Raw genomic sequence first — 24,032 nt, forward strand, 5'->3', positions numbered from 1 at the left:
ACCCTGACCCTAACCTTAAACCTAGCCCTGACCCCAACCCTGATCCTAACCCTGACCCTAAGCCTAACCCTGACCCTCACCCTAACCCTGTCCCTCACCCTAACCCTGACCCTGGCCCTAACTCTAACCCTGACCCTGACCCTGGCGCTAACCCTAACCCAATCCCTGACCCTAACCCTAACCCTAACCCTGACCCAATCCTAACCCTGACCCTAACCCTGAACCTAAGCCTGACCCTCCCCCCAGCCTAACTCTGACCCTAACCCTGACATTCCCCAAACCCTAACCCTCACTCTGACCCTAACCCTTACCTGGACCCTGACCCTAACCCTAAGCCTCTACCTGACACTAACCCTAACACTGACCCTGACACTCACCCTGACCCTGACACTAAACCTGACCCTAACCCTGACCGTTTCCCTGACTCTAACACTGACCCTATCCCTGACCCTAACACTGACCCTATACCCGACCCTAACCCTGACCTTAACCCTGACCCTAACCCTGACCCTAACGCTAACCCTGACCATAGCCCTGACCCTGATCCTAACCCTGACCCTAACCCTAACGCTAACCCTAACCCTGACCCTAACCCTAACCTTGACACTAGCCCTAAACCTAACCCTAAACCTGACCCTGACCCTAACCCTGACCCTAACACTGACCCTATCCATGACCCTGAACCTAAACCTAACCCTGACCCTAACACTGACCCTATCCCTGACCCTAACCCTAACCCTGACCATATTCCTGACCCTAACACTGACCCTGACCCTAACCCTAAACCTGACCCTATTCATTACCCTGACCCTATCCCTGATCCTAACCCTGACCCTATCCCTGACCCTAACCCTAACCCTGACCCTAACCATGACCGTGGCCCTATCCCTGACCCTAACCCTATCCCTGACCCTAACCCTATCCCTGACCCTGACCGTATCCCTGAACCTAACCCTGACCCTAACCCTAACCCTAATCATAACCCTGACCCTAACCATGACCCTAAGCCTAACCCTAACCCTGACCCTGACCCTAACCCTAATCATAACGCTGACCCTAACACTAACCCTAACCCTAAACCTAAACCTGACACTAACCCTGACCCTGACCCTAACCCTGACCTTGACCCTAACCCGGACCCTCCAACTGACCCTCCCCCGGACCCTAACCCTTACCGGACCCTGACCTAACCCTAACCCTGACACTGACACTCACCCTGACCCTGACCCTAACCCTAAGCCTGACCCTGACCCTAACACTGACCCTATCCCTGACCCTAACCCTGACCCTAACGCTAACCCTGACCCTAACGCTGTCCCTGACCCTAAACCTGACCATGATCCTAACCCTGACCCTAACCCTGACTCTAACCCTAACCCTGACCCTGACCCTAACCCTGACCCTGACCCTAACCCTGAGCCTAACCCTATCCCTGACCCTAACCCTCACCATGATCCTGAACTCAACCCTGACCCTAACCCTAATCCTGACCCTAACCCTGACCTGACCCTGACACTATCCCTAGTCCTAGACCTAACCCTACCCCTAACACTGACCCTGACCATAACCCTGACCCTAACCCTATCCCTGACCCTGAACCTAACCCTGACTTAACCCTAACCCTGACCCTAAACCTGACCCTAACCCTAACTCTGACCCTTACCCTGACCCTGACCCTAACCCTAACACTCACCATGATCCTGATCCCAACCCTGGCCCTAACCCTGACCCTAACCTTAACCCTGACCCTAATCCTGATCCTAACCATGACCCTGACCCTAGCCCGACACCTAATCCTAACCTCTAACCCTACCACTGACCCTGACCATAACCCTGACCCTAACCCCTAATCCTGACCCTAACCCTGACCTGACCCTGACACTAACCCTAGCCCTAGACCAAACCCTAACCCTAACACTAACCCTGAGCCTAACCCTATCCCTGACCCTGAACCTAAACCTGACCTAACCCTAACCCTGATCCTAACCATGACCCTGACCCTAGCCCGACACCTAACCCTAGCCCCTAACCCTACCACTGACCCTGACCATAACCCTGATCCTAACCCCTAACCCTGACCCTAACCCTGACCCTAACCCTCACCCTCACCCTGACCCTAACCCTAAACCTAACCCTGGCCCTAACCCTAACCCTATCGCAGTTGACACTAACCCTAACCCTGACACTAACCCAGTCCCTGACCCTAACCCTGACCCTGACCCACAACCACCCTAACCCTGACCCTCCAACTAACCCTCCCCCAGACCCTAACACTAACCCTAACTCTATCCCTGACCCTAACCCTAACCCTGACCCTGACACTCACTCTGACCCTGACCCTCCCCCAGACCCTAACTCTAAGCCTAACCCTAACCCTAACTCTATCCCTGACCCTAACCCTAACCCTGACCCTGACACTCACTCTGACCCTAACGCTAACCCTAACACTGACCCTAGCCCTGGCCCTAATGCTAACCCTGACCCTAACCCTGACCCTGATCCTAACGGTAACCCTAACCCTGACCCTGACCCTGGCCCTGACCCTCACCATGATCATGACCCTAACCCTAATCCTGACCCTAACCCTGACACTAACACTAACCCTGACCCTAACCCTGGCTGTAACGCTAACCCTGACCCTAACGCTAACCCTGACCCTAACCCTGACCCTAACCCTAACCCTCACCATGATCCTGACCCCAACCCTGACCCTAAACCTAATCCTGACCCTAACCCTGACCCTAACCCTAGCCCTAGTCCTAACCCTAACACTGACCCTGACCATAACCCTGACCATAACCCTGACCCTAACCCTGACCCTAACACTGACCCTAACCCTATCCCTGACCCTAACCCTAACCCTAACCCTCACCATGATCCTGACCCCAACCCTGGCCCTAACCCTGACCCTTACCCTAATCCTGACCCTAACCCTGACCGTGACCCTGACCCTAACCCTAGCCCTAGACTTAACCCTAACCCCGACCCTGACCATAACCCTGACCCTGACCCTAATCCTGACCCTAACCCTGACCCTATCCCTGACACTATTCCTGACCCTAATGCTTACCCTGATACTAACCCTATTCATAACCCTGACCCTGACCCTAACCCTGACCCTAACCCTAACCTTGACCCTAACCCTGACCCTCACCCTGACCCTCACCCTAACCCTGTCCCTCATCCTAACCCTAATTCTGACCCTAACCCTGACCCTCACCCTAACCCTGACCCTGGCCCTGGCCCTAAACTTAACCCTGACCCTCACCCTAACCCTCACCTGACCCTAACCCTCACCCTAACCCTGACCCTAACCCTAAATCTAACCCTAAACCTAACCCTGACCTTAACCCTGACACTAACCCTGACCCTGACCCTGACCCTAACCCTGACCATAACCCTGACCCTAACCCTAACACTAATTCTAACCTTAACTCTCGCCATTGCCCTCATCCTGAAGCAGGGAACAGGGGATAACTCAGGAAGTTACAGGCCGGTCAGTCTACCCTGAGGGTGGGGAAAAGTTGTTCTGAGGGAGTGAACTAACCTGCATTTGAAGAGACAGGGACTCGTGGGGAACACTCTGTGTAGTTTTATTAAGGGGAACTGGAGTCTGACCAATCCCATTAAAGGGAGCTGGTGTCTGACCAATCCCGTTAGGGGAAACTGGTGTCGGACCAATCCCGCTAGGGGGAGCTGATGTCTGACCAATCCGGTTAAGGGGAGCTGGTGACCGACCAATCCCGTTAAGTGGAGCTTGTGACTGACCAATCCTGTTAAGAGGAACTGGCATCTGACCAATCCCATGATGGAGAGCTGGTGTCTGACCAATCCCATTAAAGGGAGCTGTTGTCTGACCAATCCCGTGAAGGGCAGTTGATGCCTGACCAATCCTGATAGGGATAGCTGGTGTCTGTCCAATCCCGTTAAGGGGAACTGGTGTCTGACCAATCCCGTGAAGGGCAGCTGGAGTCCGACCAATCCCGTGAAGGGCAGCTGGAGTCCGACCAATCCCGTGAAGAGGAGCTGGTGTCTGACCAATCCCGTGAAGGGCAGCTGACGTCTGACCAATCCCGTGAAGGGGAGCTGGTGTCTGACCAATCCCGTGAAGGGGAGCTGGTGTCTGACCAATCCCGTGAAAGAGAGCTTGTGACTGACCAATCCCGTTAAGGGGAGCTGGCATCTGACCAATCCCATGAAGGGGAGCTGCTGTCTGGCCAATCCTGTTAAGCGGAACTAGTGTTGGATCAATCTGGTTAAGGGGAGCTGGTGTCTGACCAATCCCGCCAAGGGAAACTGGTGTCTGACCAATCCCGTTAGGGGGAGCTGGTGTCTGACCAATCCCGTTTCGGGGAGCTGATGACTGACCAATCTTGTTAGGGGGAGCTGGTGTCTGACCAATCCCGTGAAGGAATGCCGGTGTCTGACCAATCCCGTTAGGAGGAGCTGGGGTCTGACCAATCCCGTTAGGGGGAGCTGGAGTCTGACCAATCCCGTGAAGGGAAGCTGGTGTCTGACCAATCCTGTTAGGGGGAACTAGAGTCTGACCAATACCGTTGCGTTTTGGAAAGCAGTGTGTAGATGAATGCACTGCATCTGGTGTGGTCAGACTGGACGTTAGTGAGGGAACGTCCCACAGGGGGGAACGCTAGTGAGGGGACGTCCCACAGGGGGGACGTTAGTGAGGGGACGTCCCACAGGGGGGAACTGAGTGGACGTTAGTGAGGGGACGTCCCACAGGGGGGACTGAGTGGACGTTAGTGAGGGGATGTCCCACAGGGGGAACGCTAGTGAGGGGAGGTCCCACAGGGAGGACGTTAGTGAGGGGACGTCCCACAGGGGGGACGTTAGTGAGGGGACGTCCCACAGGGGGGACATTAGTGAGGGGATGTCCCACAGGGGGGACGTTAGTGAGGGGACGTCCCACAGGGGGGACGTTAGTGAGGGGACGTCGCACAGGGGGGACGTTAGTGAGGGGACGTCCCACGGGGGGGGACTGAGCGGACGTTAGTGAGGGGACGTCCCACAGGGGGGACTGAGTGGACATTAGTGAGGGGACGTCCCACGGGGGGGAGGGGACTGAGTGGACGTTAGTGAGTGGATGTCCCACAGGGGGGACATTAGTGAGGGGACGTCCCACAGGGGGGAACTGAGTGGACGTTAGTGAGGGGATGTCCCACAGGGGGACGTTAGTGAGGGGATGTCCCACAGGGGGGAACTGAGTGGACATTAGTGAGGGGACGTTCCACAGGGGGACGTTAGTGAGGGGACGTCCCACTGGGGGGGATGTTAGTGAGGGACATCCCACAGGGGGGACTGAGTGGACGTTAGTGAGGGGACGTCCCACAGGGGGGACTGAGTGGACGTTAGTGAGGGACGTCCCACAGGGGGGACTGAGTGGACGTTAGTGAGGGGACGTCCCACAGGGGCGACTGAGTGGACGTTAGTGAGAGGACGTCCCACAGGGGGGACTGAGTGGACGTTAGTAAGAGGACGTCCCACAGGGGGGACTGAGTGGACGTTAGTGAGTGATGTCCCACAGGGGGGACTGAGTGGACATTAGTGAGGGGACGTCCCACAGGGGGGACGTTAGTGAGGGGACGTCCCACAGGGGGGACGTTAGTGAGGGGACGTCCCACAGGGGGGACATTAGTGAGGGGATGTCCCACAGGGGGGACGTTAGTGAGGGGACGTCCCACAGGGGGGACGTTAGTGAGGGGACGTCCCACAGGGGGGACGTTAGTGAGGGGACGTCCCACAGGGGGGACGTTAGTGAGGGGACATCCCACAGGGGGGACGTTAGTGAGGGGACGTCCCACAGGGGGGATGTTAGTGAGGGGACGTCCCACGGGAGGGGACTGAGCGGACGTTAGTGAGGGGACGTCCCACGGGGGGGAGGGGACTGAGTGGACGTTAGTGAGGGGACGTTCCACAGGGGGGACGTTAGTGAGGGGATGTCCCACGGGGGGGACGTTAGTGAGGGGACGTCCCACAGGGGGGACTGAGTGGACGTTAGTGAGGGGACGTCCCACAGGGGGGGATGTTAGTGAGGGACGTCCCACAGGGGGGGACTGAGTGGACGTTAGTGAGGGGATGTCCCACAGGGGGGACGTTAGTGAGGGGACGTCCCACAGGGGGAGACTGCGTGGATGTTAGTGAGGGGACGTCCCACAGGGGGGGACTGCGTGGACGTTAGTGAGGGGATGTCCCACGGGGGGGGACTGAGTGGACGTTAGTGAGGGGACGTCCCACAGGGGGGACGTTAGTGAGGGGACGTCCCACAGGGGGGGACTGAGTGGACGTTAGTGAGGGGACGTCCCACAGGGGGACGTTGGTGAGGGGACGTCCCACAGGGGGGACGTTAGTGAGGGGACGTCCCACAGGGGGGACTGAGTGGACGTTAGTGAGGGGACGTCCCACAGGGGGACGTTAGTGAGGGGACGTCCCACAGGGGGGACGTTAGTGAGGGGACGTCCCACAGGGGAGACTGAGTGGACGTTAGTGAGGGGACGTCCCACAGGGGGACGTTAGTGAGGGGACGTCCCACAGGGGGGACGTTAGTGAGGGGATTTCCCACGGGGGGACGTTAGTGAGGGGATGTCCCACAGGGGGGACTGAGTGGACGTTAGTGAGGGGATGTCCCACAGGGGGACGTTAGTGAGGGGACGTCCCACAGGGGGGGACTGAGTGGACGTTAGTGAGGGGACGTCCCACAGGGGGACGTTAGTGAGGGGACGTCCCACAGGAGGGACGTTAGTGAGGGGACGTCCCACAGGGGGGACTGAGTGGACGTTAGTGAGGGGACGTCCCACAGGGGGGACGTTAGTGAGGGGACGTCCCACAGGGGGGACTGAGTGGACGTTAGTGAGGGGACGTCCCACGGGGGGGGACTGAGTGGACGTTAGTAAGGGGACGTCCCACAGGGGGACGTTAGTGAGGGACGTCCCACAGTGGGGGACTGAGTGGACGTTAGTGAGGACGTCCCAAGCGGGGGACTGAGTGGACATTAGTGAGGGACGTCCCACAGGGGGGACTGAGTGGACGTTAGTGAGGGACGTCCCACAGGGGGGGACTGAGTGGACGTTAGTGAGGGACGTCACACGGGGGGGGGACTGAGGGAAGGGCTGGTCAGGATGTCGGCACAGGGTGGAAAGGTAGCTGGGGTGGGGAGGATCAGGCCAATCTCGTGAGCTGGCTGTCGTGATACTGTTCCTGATTAATATCAGATGACAACATGATGATTTGGGGATTTCAGGGATCTGGGATTACCAGCTGACTGTAGGAAACAGAGAGATCTCCATCGAACTGAGAGGATCCCAGGCTGACAGCAAACGCTGCTGCGTTATGGGACCCAAACTCACAGCCCTGTTGGGTGACCCTGGGGGGACCCGCGCTGCCCGTGTGTGGGCACTGCTCCAAACTCACCGTGCGCAGGTAGTTCATCAGGCTGGTGCCATGCTGCCAAATCTGGGAGGTGGTACATGCCAGGGGCCGCAAACCGATCTCCTGGCTGCGGTTCAGTTCACGTACAGCATTCACCACAACGTGGACAGCATCGAACATCAAGGCAGAGGGGAGCTGTAATACAGAGAGAGAGAGAGACTGTCAGAGAGAGAGGGGAGGGGTAACACAGAGAGAGAGAGAGAGAGACTGTCAGAGAGAGAGGGGAGGGGTAACACAGAGAGAGAGAGAGACTGTCAGAGAGAGAGGGGAGGGGTAACACAGAGAGAGAGAGAGAGAGACTGTCAGAGAGAGAGGGGAGGGGTAACACAGAGAGAGAGAGAGACTGTCAGAGAGAGAGGGGAGCTGTAACACAGAGAGAGAGAGAGACTGTCAGAGAGAGAGGGGAGGGGTAACACAGAGAGAGAGAGAGAGAGAGACTGTCAGAGAGAGAGGGGAGCTGTAACAGAGAGAGAGAGAGAGACTGTCAGAGAGAGAGGGGAGCTGTAACAGAGAGAGAGAGAGAGAGAGAGACTGTCAGAGAGAGAGGGGAGTTGTAACACAGAGAGAGAGACTGTCAGAGAGAGAGGGGAGCTGTTACACAGAGAGAGAGAGAGAGAGAGACTGTCAGAGAGAGAGGGGAGCTGTAACACAGAGAGAGAGAGAGACTGTCAGAGAGAGGGGAGTTGTAACACAGAGAGAGAGAGAGACTGTCAGAGAGAGAGGGGAGGGGTAACACACAGAGAGAGAGAGAGAGAGACTGTCAGAGAGAGAGGGGAGCTGTAACAGAGAGAGAGAGAGAGAGAGACTGTCAGAGAGATAGGGGAGTTGTAACACAGAGAGAGAGACTGTCAGAGAGAGAGGGGAGCTGTTACACACAGAGAGAGAGAGAGAGACTGTCAGAGAGAGAGGGGAGCTGTAACACAGAGAGAGAGAGAGACTGTCAGAGAGAGAGGGGAGCTGTAACACACAGAGAGAGAGAGAGAGACTGTCAGAGAGAGAGGGGAGTTGTAACACACACAGAGAGAGAGAGAGGGGAGCTGTAACACACAGAGAGAGAGAGAGACTGTCAGAGAGAGAGGGGAGCTGTTACACAGAGAGAGAGAGAGAGAGACTGTCAGAGAGAGAGGGGAGCTGTAACAGAGAGAGAGAGAGACTGTCAGAGAGAGAGGGGAGATGTAACACAGAGAGAGAGAGAGAGAGACTGTCAGAGAGAGAGGGGAGCTGTAACACAGAGAGAGAGAGAGACTGTCAGAGAGAGAGGGGAGCTGTAACACACGGAGAGAGAGAGAGAGACTGTCAGAGAGAGAGGGGAGTTGTAACACAGAGAGAGAGAGAGAGAGAGGGGAGCTGTAACACAGAGAGAGAGAGACTGTCAGAGTGAGAGGGGAGATGTAACACAGAGAGAGAGAGACTGTCAGAGTGAGAGGGGAGATGTAACACAGAGAGAGAGAGAGACTGTCAGAGAGAGAGGGGAGCTGTAACACAGAGAGAGAGAGAGAGAGGGAGAGAGACTGTCAGAGAGAGAGGGGAGCTGTAACACAGAGAGAGAGAGAGACTGTCAGAGAGAGAGGGGAGATGTAACACAGAGAGAGAGAGACTGTCAGAGAGAGGGTGGAGATGTAACACAGAGAGAGAGAGACTGTCAGAGTGAGAGGGGAGATGGAACACAGAGAGAGAGAGAGACTGTCAGAGAGAGAGGGGAGCTGTAACACAGAGAGAGAGAGACTGTCAGAGAGAGAGGGGAGCTGTAACACAGAGAGAGAGAGAGGGAGAGAGACTGTCAGAGAGAGAGGGGAGCTGTAACACAGAGAGAGAGAGAGACTGTCAGAGAGAGAGGGGAGCTGTAACAGAGAGAGAGAGAGAGACTGTCAGAGAGAGAGGGGAGCTGTAACACAGAGAGAGAGAGACTGTCAGAGTGAGAGGGGAGTTGTAATACAGAGAGAGAGAGAGAGAGACTGTCAGAGGGAGAGGGGAGCTGTAACACAGAGAGAGAGAGAGAGACTGTCAGAGAGAGAGGGGAGCTGTAATACAGAGAGAGAGAGAGAGACTGTCAGAGAGAGAGGGGAGCTGTAATACAGAGAGAGAGAGAGACTGTCAGAGGGAGAGGGGAGCTGTAACACAGAGAGAGAGAGGGAGAGACTGTCAGAGAGAGAGGGGAGCTGTAACACAGAGAGAGAGAGAGAGAGAGACTGTCAGAGAGAGAGGGGAGCTGTAACACAGAGAGAGAGAGAGAGACTGTCAGAGGGAGAGGGGAGCTGTAACACAGAGAGAGAGAGAGAGGGAGAGAGACTGTCAGAGAGAGAGGGGAGCTGTAACACAGAGAGAGAGAGAGAGGGAGAGAGACTGTCAGAGAGAAAGGGGAGCTGTAACACAGAGAGAGAGAGACTGTCAGAGTGAGAGGGGAGATGTAACACAGACAGAGAGAAAGAGACTGTCAGAGAGAGAGGGGAGCTGTAACACAGAGAGAGAGAGACTGTCAGAGAGAGAGGGGAGCTGTAACACAGAGAGAGAGATACTGTCAGAGAGAAAGGGGAGCTGTAACACAGAGAGACAGAGACTGTCAGAGAGAGAGGGGAGCTGTAACACAGACAGAGAGAAAGAGACTGTCAGAGAGAGAGGGGAAATGTAACACAGAGAGAGAGAGAGACTGTCAGAGAGAGAGGGGAGCTGTAATACAGAGAGAGAGAGAGAGACTGTCAGAGAGAGAGGGGAGCTGTAACACAGAGAGAGAGAGAGAGACTGTCAGAGAGAGAGGGGAGCTGTAACACACAGAGAGAGAGAGAGAGACTGTCAGAGAGAGAGGGGAGCTGTAATACTGAGAGAGAGAGAGAGAGACTGTCAGAGAGAGAGGGGAGCTGTAACACAGAGAGAGAGAGAGGGAGAGAGACTGTCAGAGAGAGAGGGGAGCTGTAACACAGAGAGAGAGAGAGACTGTCAGAGAGAGAGGGGAGCTGTAACACAGAGAGAGAGAGAGACTGTCAGAGAGAGAGGGGAGCTGTAACACAGAGAGAGAGAGACTGTCAGAGTGAGAGGGGAGTTGTAATACAGAGAGAGAGAGTGAGAGACTGTCAGAGGGAGAGGGAAGCTGTAACACAGAGAGAGAGAGAGAGAGAGACTGTCAGAGAGAGAGGGGAGCTGTAATACAGAGAGAGAGAGAGAGACTGTCAGAGAGAGAGGGGAGCTGTAACACAGAGAGAGAGAGAGACTGTCAGAGAGAGAGGGGAGCTGTAACACAGAGAGAGAGAGACTGTCAGAGAGAGAGGGGAGGGGTAACACAGAGCGAGAGAGAGAGACTGTCAGAGAGAGAGGGGAGCTGTAACAGAGAGAGAGAGAGACTGTCAGAGAGAGAGGGGTGCTGTAACACACACAGAGAGAGAGAGACTGTCAGAGAGAGAGGGGAGCTGTAATACTGAGAGAGAGAGAGAGAGACTGTCAGAGAGAGAGGGGAGCTGTAACACAGAGAGAGAGAGAGACTGTCAGAGAGAGAGGGGAGCTGTAACACAGAGAGAGAGAGACTGTCAGAGAGAGAGGGGAGATGTAACACAGAGAGAGAGAGAGAGACTGTCAGAGGGAGAGGGGAGATGTAACACACAGAGAGAGAGAGAGAGACTTATGCAGGGAGTGATGACAGATACAGGGTAGGAGTGGGGACTTATACAGGGGGAGTGGGACTGATAAAGGAGTGAGTGGGGACAGATACAGGTGGGAAGTGGGGACAGATACTGGGGGAGTATTGGGGACAGACACGGGGGGTGGGGGGGGGAGAGGGATCAGATACAGGTGGGGAATGGGGATAGATACAGGTAGAGTGGGACAAGATACAGGCGGGGAGTGGGGCCATATACAGGGAGGAAGTGAGGACAGATACAGAGGGGGGAGTGGGGACAGATACTGGGGGAGAGTGGGGACAGATACTGGGGGAGTGGGGACTGATACGGGGGGAGATGAGGACAGATATAGGGGGGAAGTGAGGACAGCTACAGGGGGGCAGTGGGGACAGTACAGGGTGGAGTGGGGATGGATACGGGGGGAGTGTGGACAGATACAGGGGGAGAGGGGACAGATACAGTGGGGGAGAGGGGACAGATACAGGGGGCAGTGGGGACAGATATGGGGGGAGAGGGGTCAGATAGAAGGGGGGTGTGGTGACTGGTACTGGGGAGGGAGTGGGGACAGATATGGGGGGAGTGGGGCCAGATACAGGGGGAGGTGAGGACAGATACAGGGGGGAAGTGAGGACAGCTACAGGGGGATAGTGGGGACATATACAGGGGGGGAGTGGGGACAGTACAGGGTGGAGTGGGGATGGATACGGGGGGAGTGGGGACAGATACGGGGGAGAGGGGACAGATACAGCGGGGGAGAGGGGACAGATACAGGGGGGCAGTGGGGACAGATACAGGGGGGGAGTGGGGACAGATACAGGGAGAGTGGGACAAGATACAGGCGGGGAGTGGGGCCATATACAGGGGGGGAGTGAGGACAGATACAGAGGGGGGAGTGGGGACTGATACAGGGAGAAGTGAGGACAGACACAGAGGGGGAGTGGGGACAGATACAGGGGGGGGAGTGGGGACAGATACAGAGGGGAAGTGGGGACAGATACAGGGGGGAGTGGGGACAGATACAGGGGGGAGTGGGGACAGATACAGGGGGGAAGTGAGGACAGATACAGAGGGGAAGTGGGGACAGATACAGGGGGGAGTGGGGACAGATACAGGGGGGAAGTGAGGACAGATACAGAGGGGAAGTGGGGACAGATACAGGGGGAGTGGGGACATTTACAGGGGGTGAGTGGGGACAGATACAGGGGGGAGTGGGGACAGATACAGGGGGAGAGTGGGGACAGATACAGGGGGGAGTGGGGACAGATACAGGGGGGAGTGGGGACAGATACAGGGGGAGTGGGGAAGGTACAGGGTAGAGTGGGGATGGATACGGGGGGAGTGGGGACAGATACAAGGGGGGAGTGGGGACAGATACAGGGTGCTGTGGCGATAGGTACAGGGGGGTATGGGGACAAATACGGGGGGGGGGGAGTGGGGACTCATAAAGTGGGGTGGGGGGACAGATTCGGGGGGAGTGGGGACAGATACAGCGGGGAGTGGGGACAGATACCGGAGGGGTGTGGGAACAGATACATCGGGGGAGTGAGGACAGGTACAGGTGGGAGTGGGACAGATACAGGGGGGAGTGGGGACAGATACAGGGGGGGAGTGGGGACAGATACAGGGGGGGAGTGGGGACAGATACAGGGGGGGAGTGGGGACAGATAGAAGGGGGGAATGGGGACAGATAAAAGGGGGGAGAAGTGGGGACTGATACAGGGGCGAGTGGGGACAGAGACAGGGGGAGTGGGGACAGATACAGGAGAGGAGTGGGGACAGATACAGGAGAGGAGTGGGGACAGATACAGGAGAGGAGTGGGGACAGATAGAAGGGGGGAGTGGGGCCAGATATAAGGGGGGAGTGGGGCCAGATATAAGGGGGGAGTGGGGACGGATACAGGGGGGGTGTGGGGACAGATACAGGGGGGTGTTGGGACAAATACAGGAGGGCGTGGGGACTGATAAAAGGGGTGAGTGGGGACAGATAGAAAGGGGAGTGGGGGCAGATATAGGGGGGAGTGCGGACAGACACAGGGGGAGTGGGGACAAATACATGGGGGATTGGGGACAGAAACGGTTGGGGGTGGGGGGAGTGGGGAATGATACCAGGGGGAGTGGGGACAGATACAGGGGGGAGTGGGGACAGACAGAAGGGGGATTGGGGACAGATACAGGGGTGTGTTGGGACAGATACAGGAGGGGAGTGGGGACAGATAAAAGGGGTGAGTGGGGACAGATAGAAGGGGGAGTAGGGACTGATACAGAGGGGAGTGGGGACGGATACAGGGGGAGTATTGGGGACAGACACGGGGGGGTGAGGGGACAGATACAGGGGTGAAATGGGGATAGATACAGGGAGAGTGGGACAAGATACAGGCGGGGATTGGGGCCATATACAGGGGGGAAGTGAGGACAGATACAGAGGGGGGAAGTGGGGATAGATATGGGGGGGGGGGGGGGGGGGGGGAGTGGGGACTGATACAGGGTGGAAGTGAGGACAAATACAGGGGGGAGTGGGGCCAGATACAGGGGTAAGTGAGGACAGATACAGGGGGGAGTGGGGCCAGATACAGGTGGGGAGTGGGAACAGATAGAAGGGGGAGTGGGGACAGATACCGGGGGGAATGGGGACAGATAAAAGGGGGGCAGAGGGGCTAGATACAGGGGGGAGTGGGGACTGATACAGAGGGAAGTGGGGACAGATACAGAGGGGAATAGGGACTGATACAGGGGGAGTATGGTCGGATACAGGGGGAGTATGGTCGGATACAGGGGGGAGTGGGGTCAGATACAGGGGGGAGTGGGGTCAGATAGAGGTGGGAGGGGGGACTGATACGGGGGGGTGTGGGGTCAGATAGAAGGGGGGAGTGGGGACAGATACAGTGGGGAATGGGGACAGATAAAAGGGGGTGGGTGGAGACAGATACAGGAGGGGTGTGGGGACAGTTACGGGGGGGAGTGGGGACAGATACAGGGGGGAGGCGAGGACAGATACAGGGGGGAGTGGGGACAGATACAGGGGGGAGGCGAGGACAGATATGGGGGGAGCGGGGTCAGATAAAAGGGGTGAGTGGGGACAGATACAGGGGGGAGTGGGGACAGATACAGGGAGGAATGGGGACAGATACAGGGAGGAATGGGGACAGATACAGGGGGGGAGTGGGGCCAGATACAGGGGTGTTGTGGGGACAGATAGAGGGGGGAGTGGGGACAGATGCGGGGCGGAAGTGGGGACTGATACAGGGGGGAGTGGGGACGGATACAGGGGCGAGTGGGGATGGATATAGGGGGAGTATTGGGGACAGACACGGGGAGGTGAGGGGACAGATACAGGCGGGGAGTGGGGCCATATACAGGGGGGAAGTGAGGACAGATACAGAGGAGGGAGTGGGGATAGATATGGGGGGGGGGAGTGGGGACTGATACAGGGGGAAGTGAGGACAAATACAGGGGGGAGTGGGGACAGATACAGGGAGGAATGGACACAGATACAGGGGGGGAGTGGGGCCAGATACAGGGGTGTTGTGGGGACAGATGCGGGGCGGAAGTGGGGACTGATACAGGGGGGAGTGGGGACTATACTGGGGAGAGTGGGGATAGATACAGGGTGGAAGCGAGGACAGATACAGCGGGGAGTGGGGACAGATAGAAGGGGGATTGGGGACAGATACAGGGGTGTGTTGGGACAGATACAGGAGGGGAGTGGGGACAGATAAAAGGGGTGAGTGGGGACAGATAGAAGGGGAGTAGGGACTGATACAGAGGGGAGTGGGGACGGATACAGGGGGAGTATTGGGGACAGACACGGGGGGGGGTGAGGGGACAGATATAGAGGGGAAGTGAGGACAGATACAGAGGGGAAGTGGGGACAGATACAGAGGGGAAGTGGGGACAGATACAGGGGGGAGTGGGGACAGATACGGGGGAAGTGAGGACAGATACAGAGGGGAAGTGGGGACAGATACAGAGGGGAAGTGGGGACAGATACAGGGGGGAAGTGGGGACAGATACAGGGGGGAGTGGGGACAGATACAGGGGGGAGTGGGGACAGATACGGGGGAAGTGAGGACAGATACAGAGGGGAAGTGGGGACAGATACAGGGGGGAGTGGGGACAGATACAGGGGGGAGTGGGGACAGATACGGGGGAAGTGAGGACAGATACAGAGGGGAAGTGAGGACAGATACAGAGGGGAAGTGGGGACAGATACAAGGGGGAAGTGGGGACAGATACGGGGGCGAGTGGGGACAGATACAGGGGGGAGTGGGGACAGACAGGGGGGAGTGGGGACAGATACAGGGGGGAGTGGGGATAGATAGGGGGAGTGGGGAAGTTACAGGGTGGAATGGGGATGGATACGGGGGGAGTGGGGACAGATACAGGGGGGGAGTGGGGACAGATACAGGGGGGTATGGGGACAAATACGGGGGTGGTGTGGGGACTCATAAAGTGGGGTGGGGGGACAGATTTGGGGGGAGTGGGGACAAATACAGCGGGGAGTGGGGACAGATACCGGAGGGGTGTGGGAACAGATACATCGGGGGAGTGGGGACAGATACAGGTGGGAGTGGGACAGATACAGGGGGGAGTGGGGACATATACAGTGGGGGAGTGGGGACAGATACAGTGGGGGAGTGGGGACAGATACAGGGGAGTGGGACAGATACAGTGGGGAGTGGGGACATATACAGGTGGGAGTGGGACAGATACAGGGGGGAGTGGGGACATATACAGGTGGGAGTGGGACAGATACAGGGGAGTGGGGACAGATACAGGGGGAGTGGACTGATAAAGGGGGGAGTGGGGACAGATACCGGGGGAGTGGGGTCAGATACAGGGGGGAGTAGGGACAGATACGGGGGGGGGAGTGGGGACAGATAGAAGGGGGGAATGGGGACAGATAAAAGGTGGGGGGGGGGGGAAGTGGGGACAGATACAGCGGGGAGTGGGGACAGATACAGCGGGGAGTGGGGACAGATCCGGGGGTGAGTGGGGACAGATACAGGAGAGGAGTGGGGACAGATAGAAGGGGGAGTGGGGCCAGATACAAGGGGGGAGTGGGGACGGATACAGGGGGGGTCTGGGGACAGATATAGGGGGGTTTTGGGACAAATACAGGTGGGGAGTGGGGACAGATAAAAGGGATGAGTGGGGACAGATAGAAGGGGGAGTGGGGGCAGATACGGGGGGAGTGGGGACAGATACATGGCGGATTGGGGACAGATACGGGGGGGGGGGAGTGGGGAATGATACCGGGGGGAGTGGGGACAGATACAGGGGGGAGTGGGGACAGATAGAGTGGGGGAGTAGTGGGGGTGTAGGGACAGATACGGGGGAGAGGGGGTACAGATACGGGGGGCGAGTGGGGACAGATACAGGGTAGTGTGGACAGATACAGGGGGAGTGGGACAGATACAGGGGGGAGTGAGGACAGATACAGGGGGAGTGGGGTCAGATACAGGGTGGAGTGGGGACAGATACAGGGGGAGTGGGGTCAGATACAGGGCGGAGTGAGGACAGATACAGGGGGAGTGGGGTCAGATACAGGGCGGAGTGGGGACAGATACGGGCGTGAGTGGGGACAGATAGAAGGGGGGAATGGGGACAGATACGGGGGGAAGTGGGGAATGATACAGGGGGCATTGGGAATGGGTACAGGGGCGAGTGGGGACTATACTGGGGGGAGTGGGGACAGATACATGGGGGAGTAGGACAGATACTGGGGGAAGGGGGGACAGATACGGGGGGGAGTGGGGACAGATACAGGGTGGAGTGGGGACAGTTACAGGGGGGAAGTGGGGACAGATACAGGGTGGAGTGGGGACAGATACAGGGGGAAGTGGGGACAGATACAGGGGGGAGGCGAGGACAGATACAGTGGGGAGTGGGGACAGATAGAAGGGGGAGTGGGACTGATACTGGGGGAGTATGGTCAGATACAGGGGGGAATGGGGTCAGATACATGGTGGAGTGGGGACAGATAGAGGTGGGAGGGGGGACAGATACGGGGGGTGTGGGGTCAGATAGATGGGGGGAGTGGGGACAGATACGGGGGGAATGGGGACAGATAAAAGGGGGGAGTGGGGACAGATACAGGGGGGAATGGGGACAGATAAAAGTGGGGGAGTGGGGACAGATACAGGAGTGGTGTGGGGACAGATACGGGGGGGAGTGGGGACAGATACAGGGTGGAGTGGGGACAGTTACAGGGGGGAAGTGGGGACAGATACGGGGTGGAGTGGGGACAGTTACAGGGGGGAAGTGGGGACAGATACAGGGTGGAGTGGGGACAGTTACAGGGGGGAAGTGGGGACAGATACAGGGTGGAGTGGGGACAGATACAGGGGGAAGTGGGGACAGATACAGGGGGGAGGCGAGGACAGATACAGTGGGGAGTGGGGACAGATAGAAGGGGAGTAGGGACTGATACAGAGGGGAGTGGTGACGGATACAGGGGGAGTATGGGGACAGACACGAGGGGGTGAGGGGACAAATACAGAGGGGAAGTGAGGACAGATACAGAGGGGAAGTGAGGACAGATACAGAGGGGAAGTGAGGACAGATACAGAGGGGAAGTGGGGACAGATACAGGGGGGAGTGGGGACAGATACAGGGGGGAAGTGAGGACAGATACAGGGGGGAGTGGGGACAGATACAGGGCGAAGTGAGGACAGATACAGGGGGGAAGTGAGGACAGATACAGAGGGGAAGTGAGGACAGATACAGAGGGGAAGTGGGGACAGATACAGGGGGGAGTGGGGACAGATACAGGGGGGAAGTGAGGACAGATACAGGGGGGAAGTGAGGACAGATACAGGGGGGAAGTGAGGACAGATACAGAGGGGAAGTGAGGACAGATACAGAGGGGGGAGTGGGGACAGATACTGGGGGAGTGGGGACTGTACGGGGGAGTGAGGACAGATATGGGGGGAGTGGGGACAGATACGGGGGGAGTGGGGCCAGATACAGGGGGAAGTGAGGACAGATACAGGGGGGAAGTGAGGACAGATACAGGGGGAGAGGTGACAGATACCGGGGGAGTGGGGACAGATACAGGGGGGAAGTGAGGACAGATACAGGGGGGAGTGGGGACAGATACGGGGGGAGTGGGGACAGATACAGGGGGGGAGGGGGGACAGATACAGGGGGGGAGTGGGGACAGATACGGGGGGGGAGTGGGGACAGATACAGGCGGAGTGGGGACAGATACAGGGGGGGAGTGGGGACAGATACAGGGGGGGAGTGGGGACAGATACGGGGGGAGTGGGGACAGATACAGGGGGGGAGGGGGGACAGATACAGGGGGGGAGTGGGGACAGATACGGGGGGGGAGTGGGGACAGATACAGGCGGAGTGGGGACAGATACAGGGGGGGAGTGGGGACAGATACAGGGGGGGAGTGGGGGCAGGTACAGGGTGCTGTGGGGACAGGTACCGGTCCTGAAGAATGGCTTATGCCCGAAACGTCGATTCTCCTGTTCCCTAGATGCTGCCTGACCTGCTGCGCTTTTCCAGCAACACATTTTCAGCACAGGTACAGGGGGATATGGGGACAAATATGGGGGGGGGTAGTGGGGACTCATAAAGTGGGGTGGGGGGACAGATTCGGGGGGAAGTGGTGACTCATACGGGGGGGAGTGGGGACAGATACAGGGGGGAGTGGGACAGATACAGGGGGGAGTGGGGACACATACAGTGGGGGAGTGGGGACAGATACAGGGGGGAGTGGGGACAGATACGGGGGGGGAGTGGGGACAGATAGAAGGGGGGAATGGGGACAGATAAAAGGGGGGGGGAAGTGGGGACTGATACAGGGGTGAGTGGGGACGTATACAGAGGCGAGTGGGTACTATACTGGGGGGAGTGGGGACAGATACAGGGGGAGTGGGGACAGATACAGGGGGAGTGGGGACAGATCCGGGGGAGAGTGGGGACAGATACAGGAGAGGTGTCGGGACATATAGAAGGGGGAGTGGGGACAGATCCGGGGGAGAGTGGGGACAGATACAGGAGAGGTGTCGGGACATATAGAAGGGGGAGTGGGGCCAGATACAAGGGGGGAGTGGGGACGGATAAAAAGGGTGAGTGGGGACAGATAGAAGGGGGAGTGGGGGCAGATATAGGGGGGAGTGCGGACAGATACGGGGGGAGTGGGGACAGATACATGGGGGAGTGGGGACAGTTACGGGGGGGGGGGGAGTGGGGAATGATACCGGGGGGAGTGGGGACAGATACAGTGGGGGAATAGTGGGGAAGCAGGGACAGATACGGGGGGGAGGGGGTACAGATACGGGGGGTGAGTGGGGACAGATAGAAGGAGGAAGAGGGGCCAGATACAGGGGGGAATAGGGACTGATACAGGGGGGAATTGGGATTGATACAGGGGGGAATGGGACTGATACAGGGGGGAGTGGGGACAGATAGAGGGGGGGAGTGGGGACGGATACATGGGGGGATTGGGGACAGGTACAGGGGGGTGTTGGGACAGATACAGGAGGGGAGTGGGGACAGATAGAAGGGGGAGTGGGGGCAGATACAGTGGGGGAGTAGGGACAGATACGGGGTGGAGGGGGGACAGATACGGGGGGGAGAGGGGACTGGTACAGGGGGGAGTGGGGACAGATGGAAGGGGGAATGGGGGCAGATACAGGTGGCGAGTGGGGAGAGATAGAATGGGGAGTGGGGACAGATACAGGGGGGTATTGGGGACAGACACAGGGGGGAGAGGTGGAGAATGGGGACAGATACAGGGGGAGTGAGACAAGATACAGGCGGGGAGTGGGGCTATATACAGGGGGGAAGTGAGTACAGATGCAGGGGGGGAGTGGGGATAGATACAGGGGGAGTGGGGACTGATACGGGGGGAGAGGGGTCAGATAGAAGGGGGTGTGGGGACTGGTACTGGGGGGGAGTGGGGACAGATGCAGGGGGAAAGTGGGGTCAGATAGAGATGGGAGGGGGGACAGATACGGGGGAAGTGAGGACAGATACGGGGGTGTGGGGTCAGATAGAAGGGGGGAGTGGGGACAGATACAGGAGGGGTGTGGGGACAGATACAGGGGGGAGTTGGGACAAATACAGGTGGAAATGGTGACTCATACGGGGGGGGTGGGGGGACAGATACAGGGGGAGTGGGGACAGATACAGGGGGAGTGGGGACAGATACAGGAGGGAGTTGGGACAAATACAGGTGGAAGTGGTGACTCATACAGGGGGGTGGGGGGACAGATTCGGGGGGATTGTGAACAGATACAGCGGGGAGTGGGGACAGATACAGGAGGGATGTGGGGACAGATACAGGGGGGAGTGGGGACAGATACGGGGGAGTGGGGACACATACAGGGGGGAGTGTGGACAGATACAGGGGGAGTGGGACAGATACAGGGGGGAGTGTGGACAGATACAGGGGGAGTGGGACAGATACAGGGGGGAGTGACGACAGATCAGGGGGAGTGGGGTCAGATACAGGGCGGAGTGGGGACAGATACGGGCGTGAGTGGGGACAGATAGAAGGGGGGAATGGGGACAGATACGGGGGGAAGTGGGGAATGATACAGGGGGCATTGGGAACGGGTACAGGGGCGAGTGGGGACTATACTGGGGGGAGTGGGGACAGATACATGGGGGAGTAGGACAGATACTGGGGGAAGGGGGGACAGATACGGGGGGGGAGTGGGGACAGATAGAAGGGGGAGTGGGGACAGATACGGGGGGAAGTGGGGACTGATACGGGGGGGGAGTGGGGACAGATACAGGGGGGGTGTGTGGACAGATACAGGGGGGAGTGGGGACAGATACAGGGGGAGTGGGGACAGATACAGGAGGGAGTTGGGACAAATACAGGTGGAAGTGGTGACTCATACGGGGGGGTGGGGGGACAGATTCGGGGGGATTGTGAACAGATACAGCGGGGAGTGGGGACAGATACAGGAGGGATGTGGGGACAGATACAGGGGGGAGTGGGGACAGATACGGGGGAGTGGGGACACATACAGGGGGGAGTGTGGACAGATACAGGGGGAGTGGGACAGATACAGGGGGGAGTGTGGACAGATACAGGGGGAGTGGGACAGATACAGGGGGGAGTGAGGACAGATCAGGGGGAGTGGGGTCAGATACAGGGCGGAGTGGGGACAGATACGGGCGTGAGTGGGGACAGATAGAAGGGGGGAATGGGGACAGATACGGGGGGAAGTGGGGAATGATACAGGGGGCATTGGGAACGGGTACAGGGGCGAGTGGGGACTATACTGGGGGGAGTGGGGACAGATACGGGGGGGAGGGGGGACAGATACGGGGGGTAGTGGGGACAGATAGAAGGGGGAGTGGGGACAGATACGGGGGGAAGTGGGGACTGATACGGGGGGAGTGGGGACAGATACAGGGGCGAGTGGGGACTATACTGGGGGGAGTGGGGACAGATACAGGGGGGAGGCGAGGACAGATACGGGGGGGGGTGAGTGGGGACAGATACAGCGGGGAGTGGGGACAGATACAGCGGGGAGTGGGGACAGATACAGGAGCAGTGGGGACAGATACAGGGGGGGAGTGCAGACAGATATAGGGGGGAGTGGGGACAGATACAGGGAAGGATTGGGGACAGATACAGGGGGGTGTTGGGACAGATACAGGAGGGGAGTGGGGACAGATAAAAGGGGTGAGTGGGGACAGATAGAAGGGGGAGTGGGGGCAGATATAGGGAGAGTGGGGGCAGATACTGGGGGGAGGGGGGACAGATACAGGGGGGAGTGGGGACAGATAGAAGGGGGAGTGGGGACAGATACAGGAGAGGAATGGGAACAGATAGTAGGGGGGGAGAGGGGACAGATACAGGTGGGGAATGGGGACTGATACAGTGGGGTGTGGGGCCAGATACAGGGGGGAGTAGGGACTGATACAGAAGGAAGTGGAGACGGATACAGGGGGGATATTGGGGACAGACACGGGGGGTGGGGGAGAGGGGACAGATACAGGTGGGGAATGGGGACAGATACAGGGGGAATGGGACAAGATACAGACGGGGAGTGGGGCCATATACAGGGGGGAAGTAAGGACAGATACAAGGGGGGGGAGTGGGGACAGATACAGGAGGGAGTGGGGACAGATACAGGAGGGAGTGGGGACAGATACAGGAGGGAGTGGGGACAGATAGGGGGGGAGTGGGGCCAGATACAGGAAGAAGTGAGGACCGATACAGGGGGGAGTGGAGAGAGATACAGAGGGGAGTGGAAACAGATACAGGAGGGAGTGGTGACAGATATGGGGGAGTGGGGACAGATACAGGGGGGGAGTGGGGACAGATACAGGGGGGTGTGGGCACAGATACGGGTGGGTGTGGGGACGGTACAGGGGGAGTGGGGATGGATACGGGGGGGGAGTGGGGCCAGATACAGGGGGAAGTGAGGACAGATACACAGGGAGTGGGAACTGATACTGGGGTGAGTGGCCACTCATACAGGGGTGTGTGGGGACAGATAGAAGGGGGAGAGGGGACAGATACAGGAGGGGAGTGGGGACAGAAACAGGGGGAGTGGGGAAAGATTTAGGAGGGGATTGGGGACAGATACGGGGGCGCTTTTGGACAGATGCAGCGTGAGTGGGGACAGATACAGGAAGGGAGTGGGGACAGATACAGGGGGAGTGGGACAGATACAGGGGGGAGTGGGGACAGATACAGGGGGGAGTGGGGACAGATACAGGGGGGAGTGGGGACAGATACATGGGGGAGTGGGGACAGATACAGGAAGGGAGTGGGGACAGATACAGGAAGGGAGTGGGGACAGATACAGGGGGAGTGGGACAGATACAGGGGGGAGTGGGTACAGATACAGGGGGGAGTGGGGACAGATACAGGAAGGGAGTGGGGACAGATACAGGGGGAGTGGGGACAGATACAGGGGGGAGTGGGGACAGATACAGGAGGGGAGTGGGGACAGATATGGGGGGGGAGTGGGGACAGATACAGGAGGGGAGTGGGGACAGATAGAAGGGGGGAGTGGGGACAGATACGGGGGGGAGAGTGGGGACAGATTACGCAAAGAGTGTGAAGGGGGAGATAGAGAGAGAGAGAGAGAGAGAGAGAGATGGGGGAGTGATCATAGCCCTGTCTGAGACACACCCTCTGCCGTGGGGAAAGGACTGAAGAGAGGTTCGGAGGCACAGGGATGAATACTGTGTGTGGGATGTGCAGAGAGGTGGACGCAGTGAATGATGGAGATGGAAACCACAGAACAGAGAGACATGGAGGGAGAGAGAGAAAGAGAGACCCAAAACCACAAAGCCAGTCAATGAGAATGAGTTTGGCAAAGAGGGATAGAGAGGGAGGGAAGGAGTTGATTTCTGATTTAGAGAGAGAGAGACAGAGACAGAGAGGAAACGCCAAAACAGTATCACTGGACAGCACCACTGCAGGCCACTCAGTGCACCGGGTCGATACTAGCTCTCGGAAAGTCAGATTCAGTGAGATTCTTTGGCCACAACCTCCTCTGTCCCTCAGTCCCAGAGCATGAATCGCAGTCCCACCTCACACCCGCGCTCTCAGCAATCCCCAAACTCACCGCTGCTCCAGGGAAATGAGCCATGTCACAATTTTCCTTCCAGGACATATTAAGGCTCCGGATAAATTCCAGAAAAAACGGATGACTGGGATTCAACATGGAGAAGCCAATAATATTCGCCTGGTCATTAACAATTTCACTCAGCTGTAAGACAGGGAAATCCTGCGGAGAGAGAGAGAGAGAGAGAGAGATCTGAAAATACACTGCACAGTAATCCTCACCCTGAATACACAGAGACTCTGTACAGTGATCCTCACCCTGAATACACAGAGACTGTACAGTAATCCTCACCCTGAATACACACAGACTCTGTACAGTAATCCTCACCCTGAATACACAGAGACTCTGTACAGTGATCCTCACCCTGAATACACAGAGACTGTACAGTAATCCTCACCCTGAATACACAGAGACTCTGTACAGT

The 24,032-nt window shown here is 57.9% G+C and overlaps 1 protein-coding gene across 1 annotated transcript in view; it reads right to left on the bottom strand.

Annotated features, from left to right (window-relative positions):
• grik5 (glutamate receptor, ionotropic, kainate 5) overlaps window positions 1-24,032 on the bottom strand; it is a 164,186-nt gene that overhangs the window by 88,153 nt on the left and 52,001 nt on the right. The window contains exons 6-7 of the mRNA XM_087980816.1: window positions 23,609-23,770; window positions 7,426-7,578 (exon numbers count right to left, since the gene is read on the bottom strand). Of these exons, the coding sequence (XP_087836942.1) occupies window positions 7,426-7,578; window positions 23,609-23,770 (315 nt within the window). The remainder of the gene's footprint in view (window positions 1-7,425; window positions 7,579-23,608; window positions 23,771-24,032) is intronic.

This window comes from Chiloscyllium plagiosum, unplaced genomic scaffold, assembly GCF_037043375.1.
Source record: "Chiloscyllium plagiosum isolate Xiang-an unplaced genomic scaffold, Cpla_swu_hap1 HiC_scaffold_38, whole genome shotgun sequence".
Lineage (NCBI taxonomy): Eukaryota > Metazoa > Chordata > Chondrichthyes > Orectolobiformes > Hemiscylliidae > Chiloscyllium > Chiloscyllium plagiosum.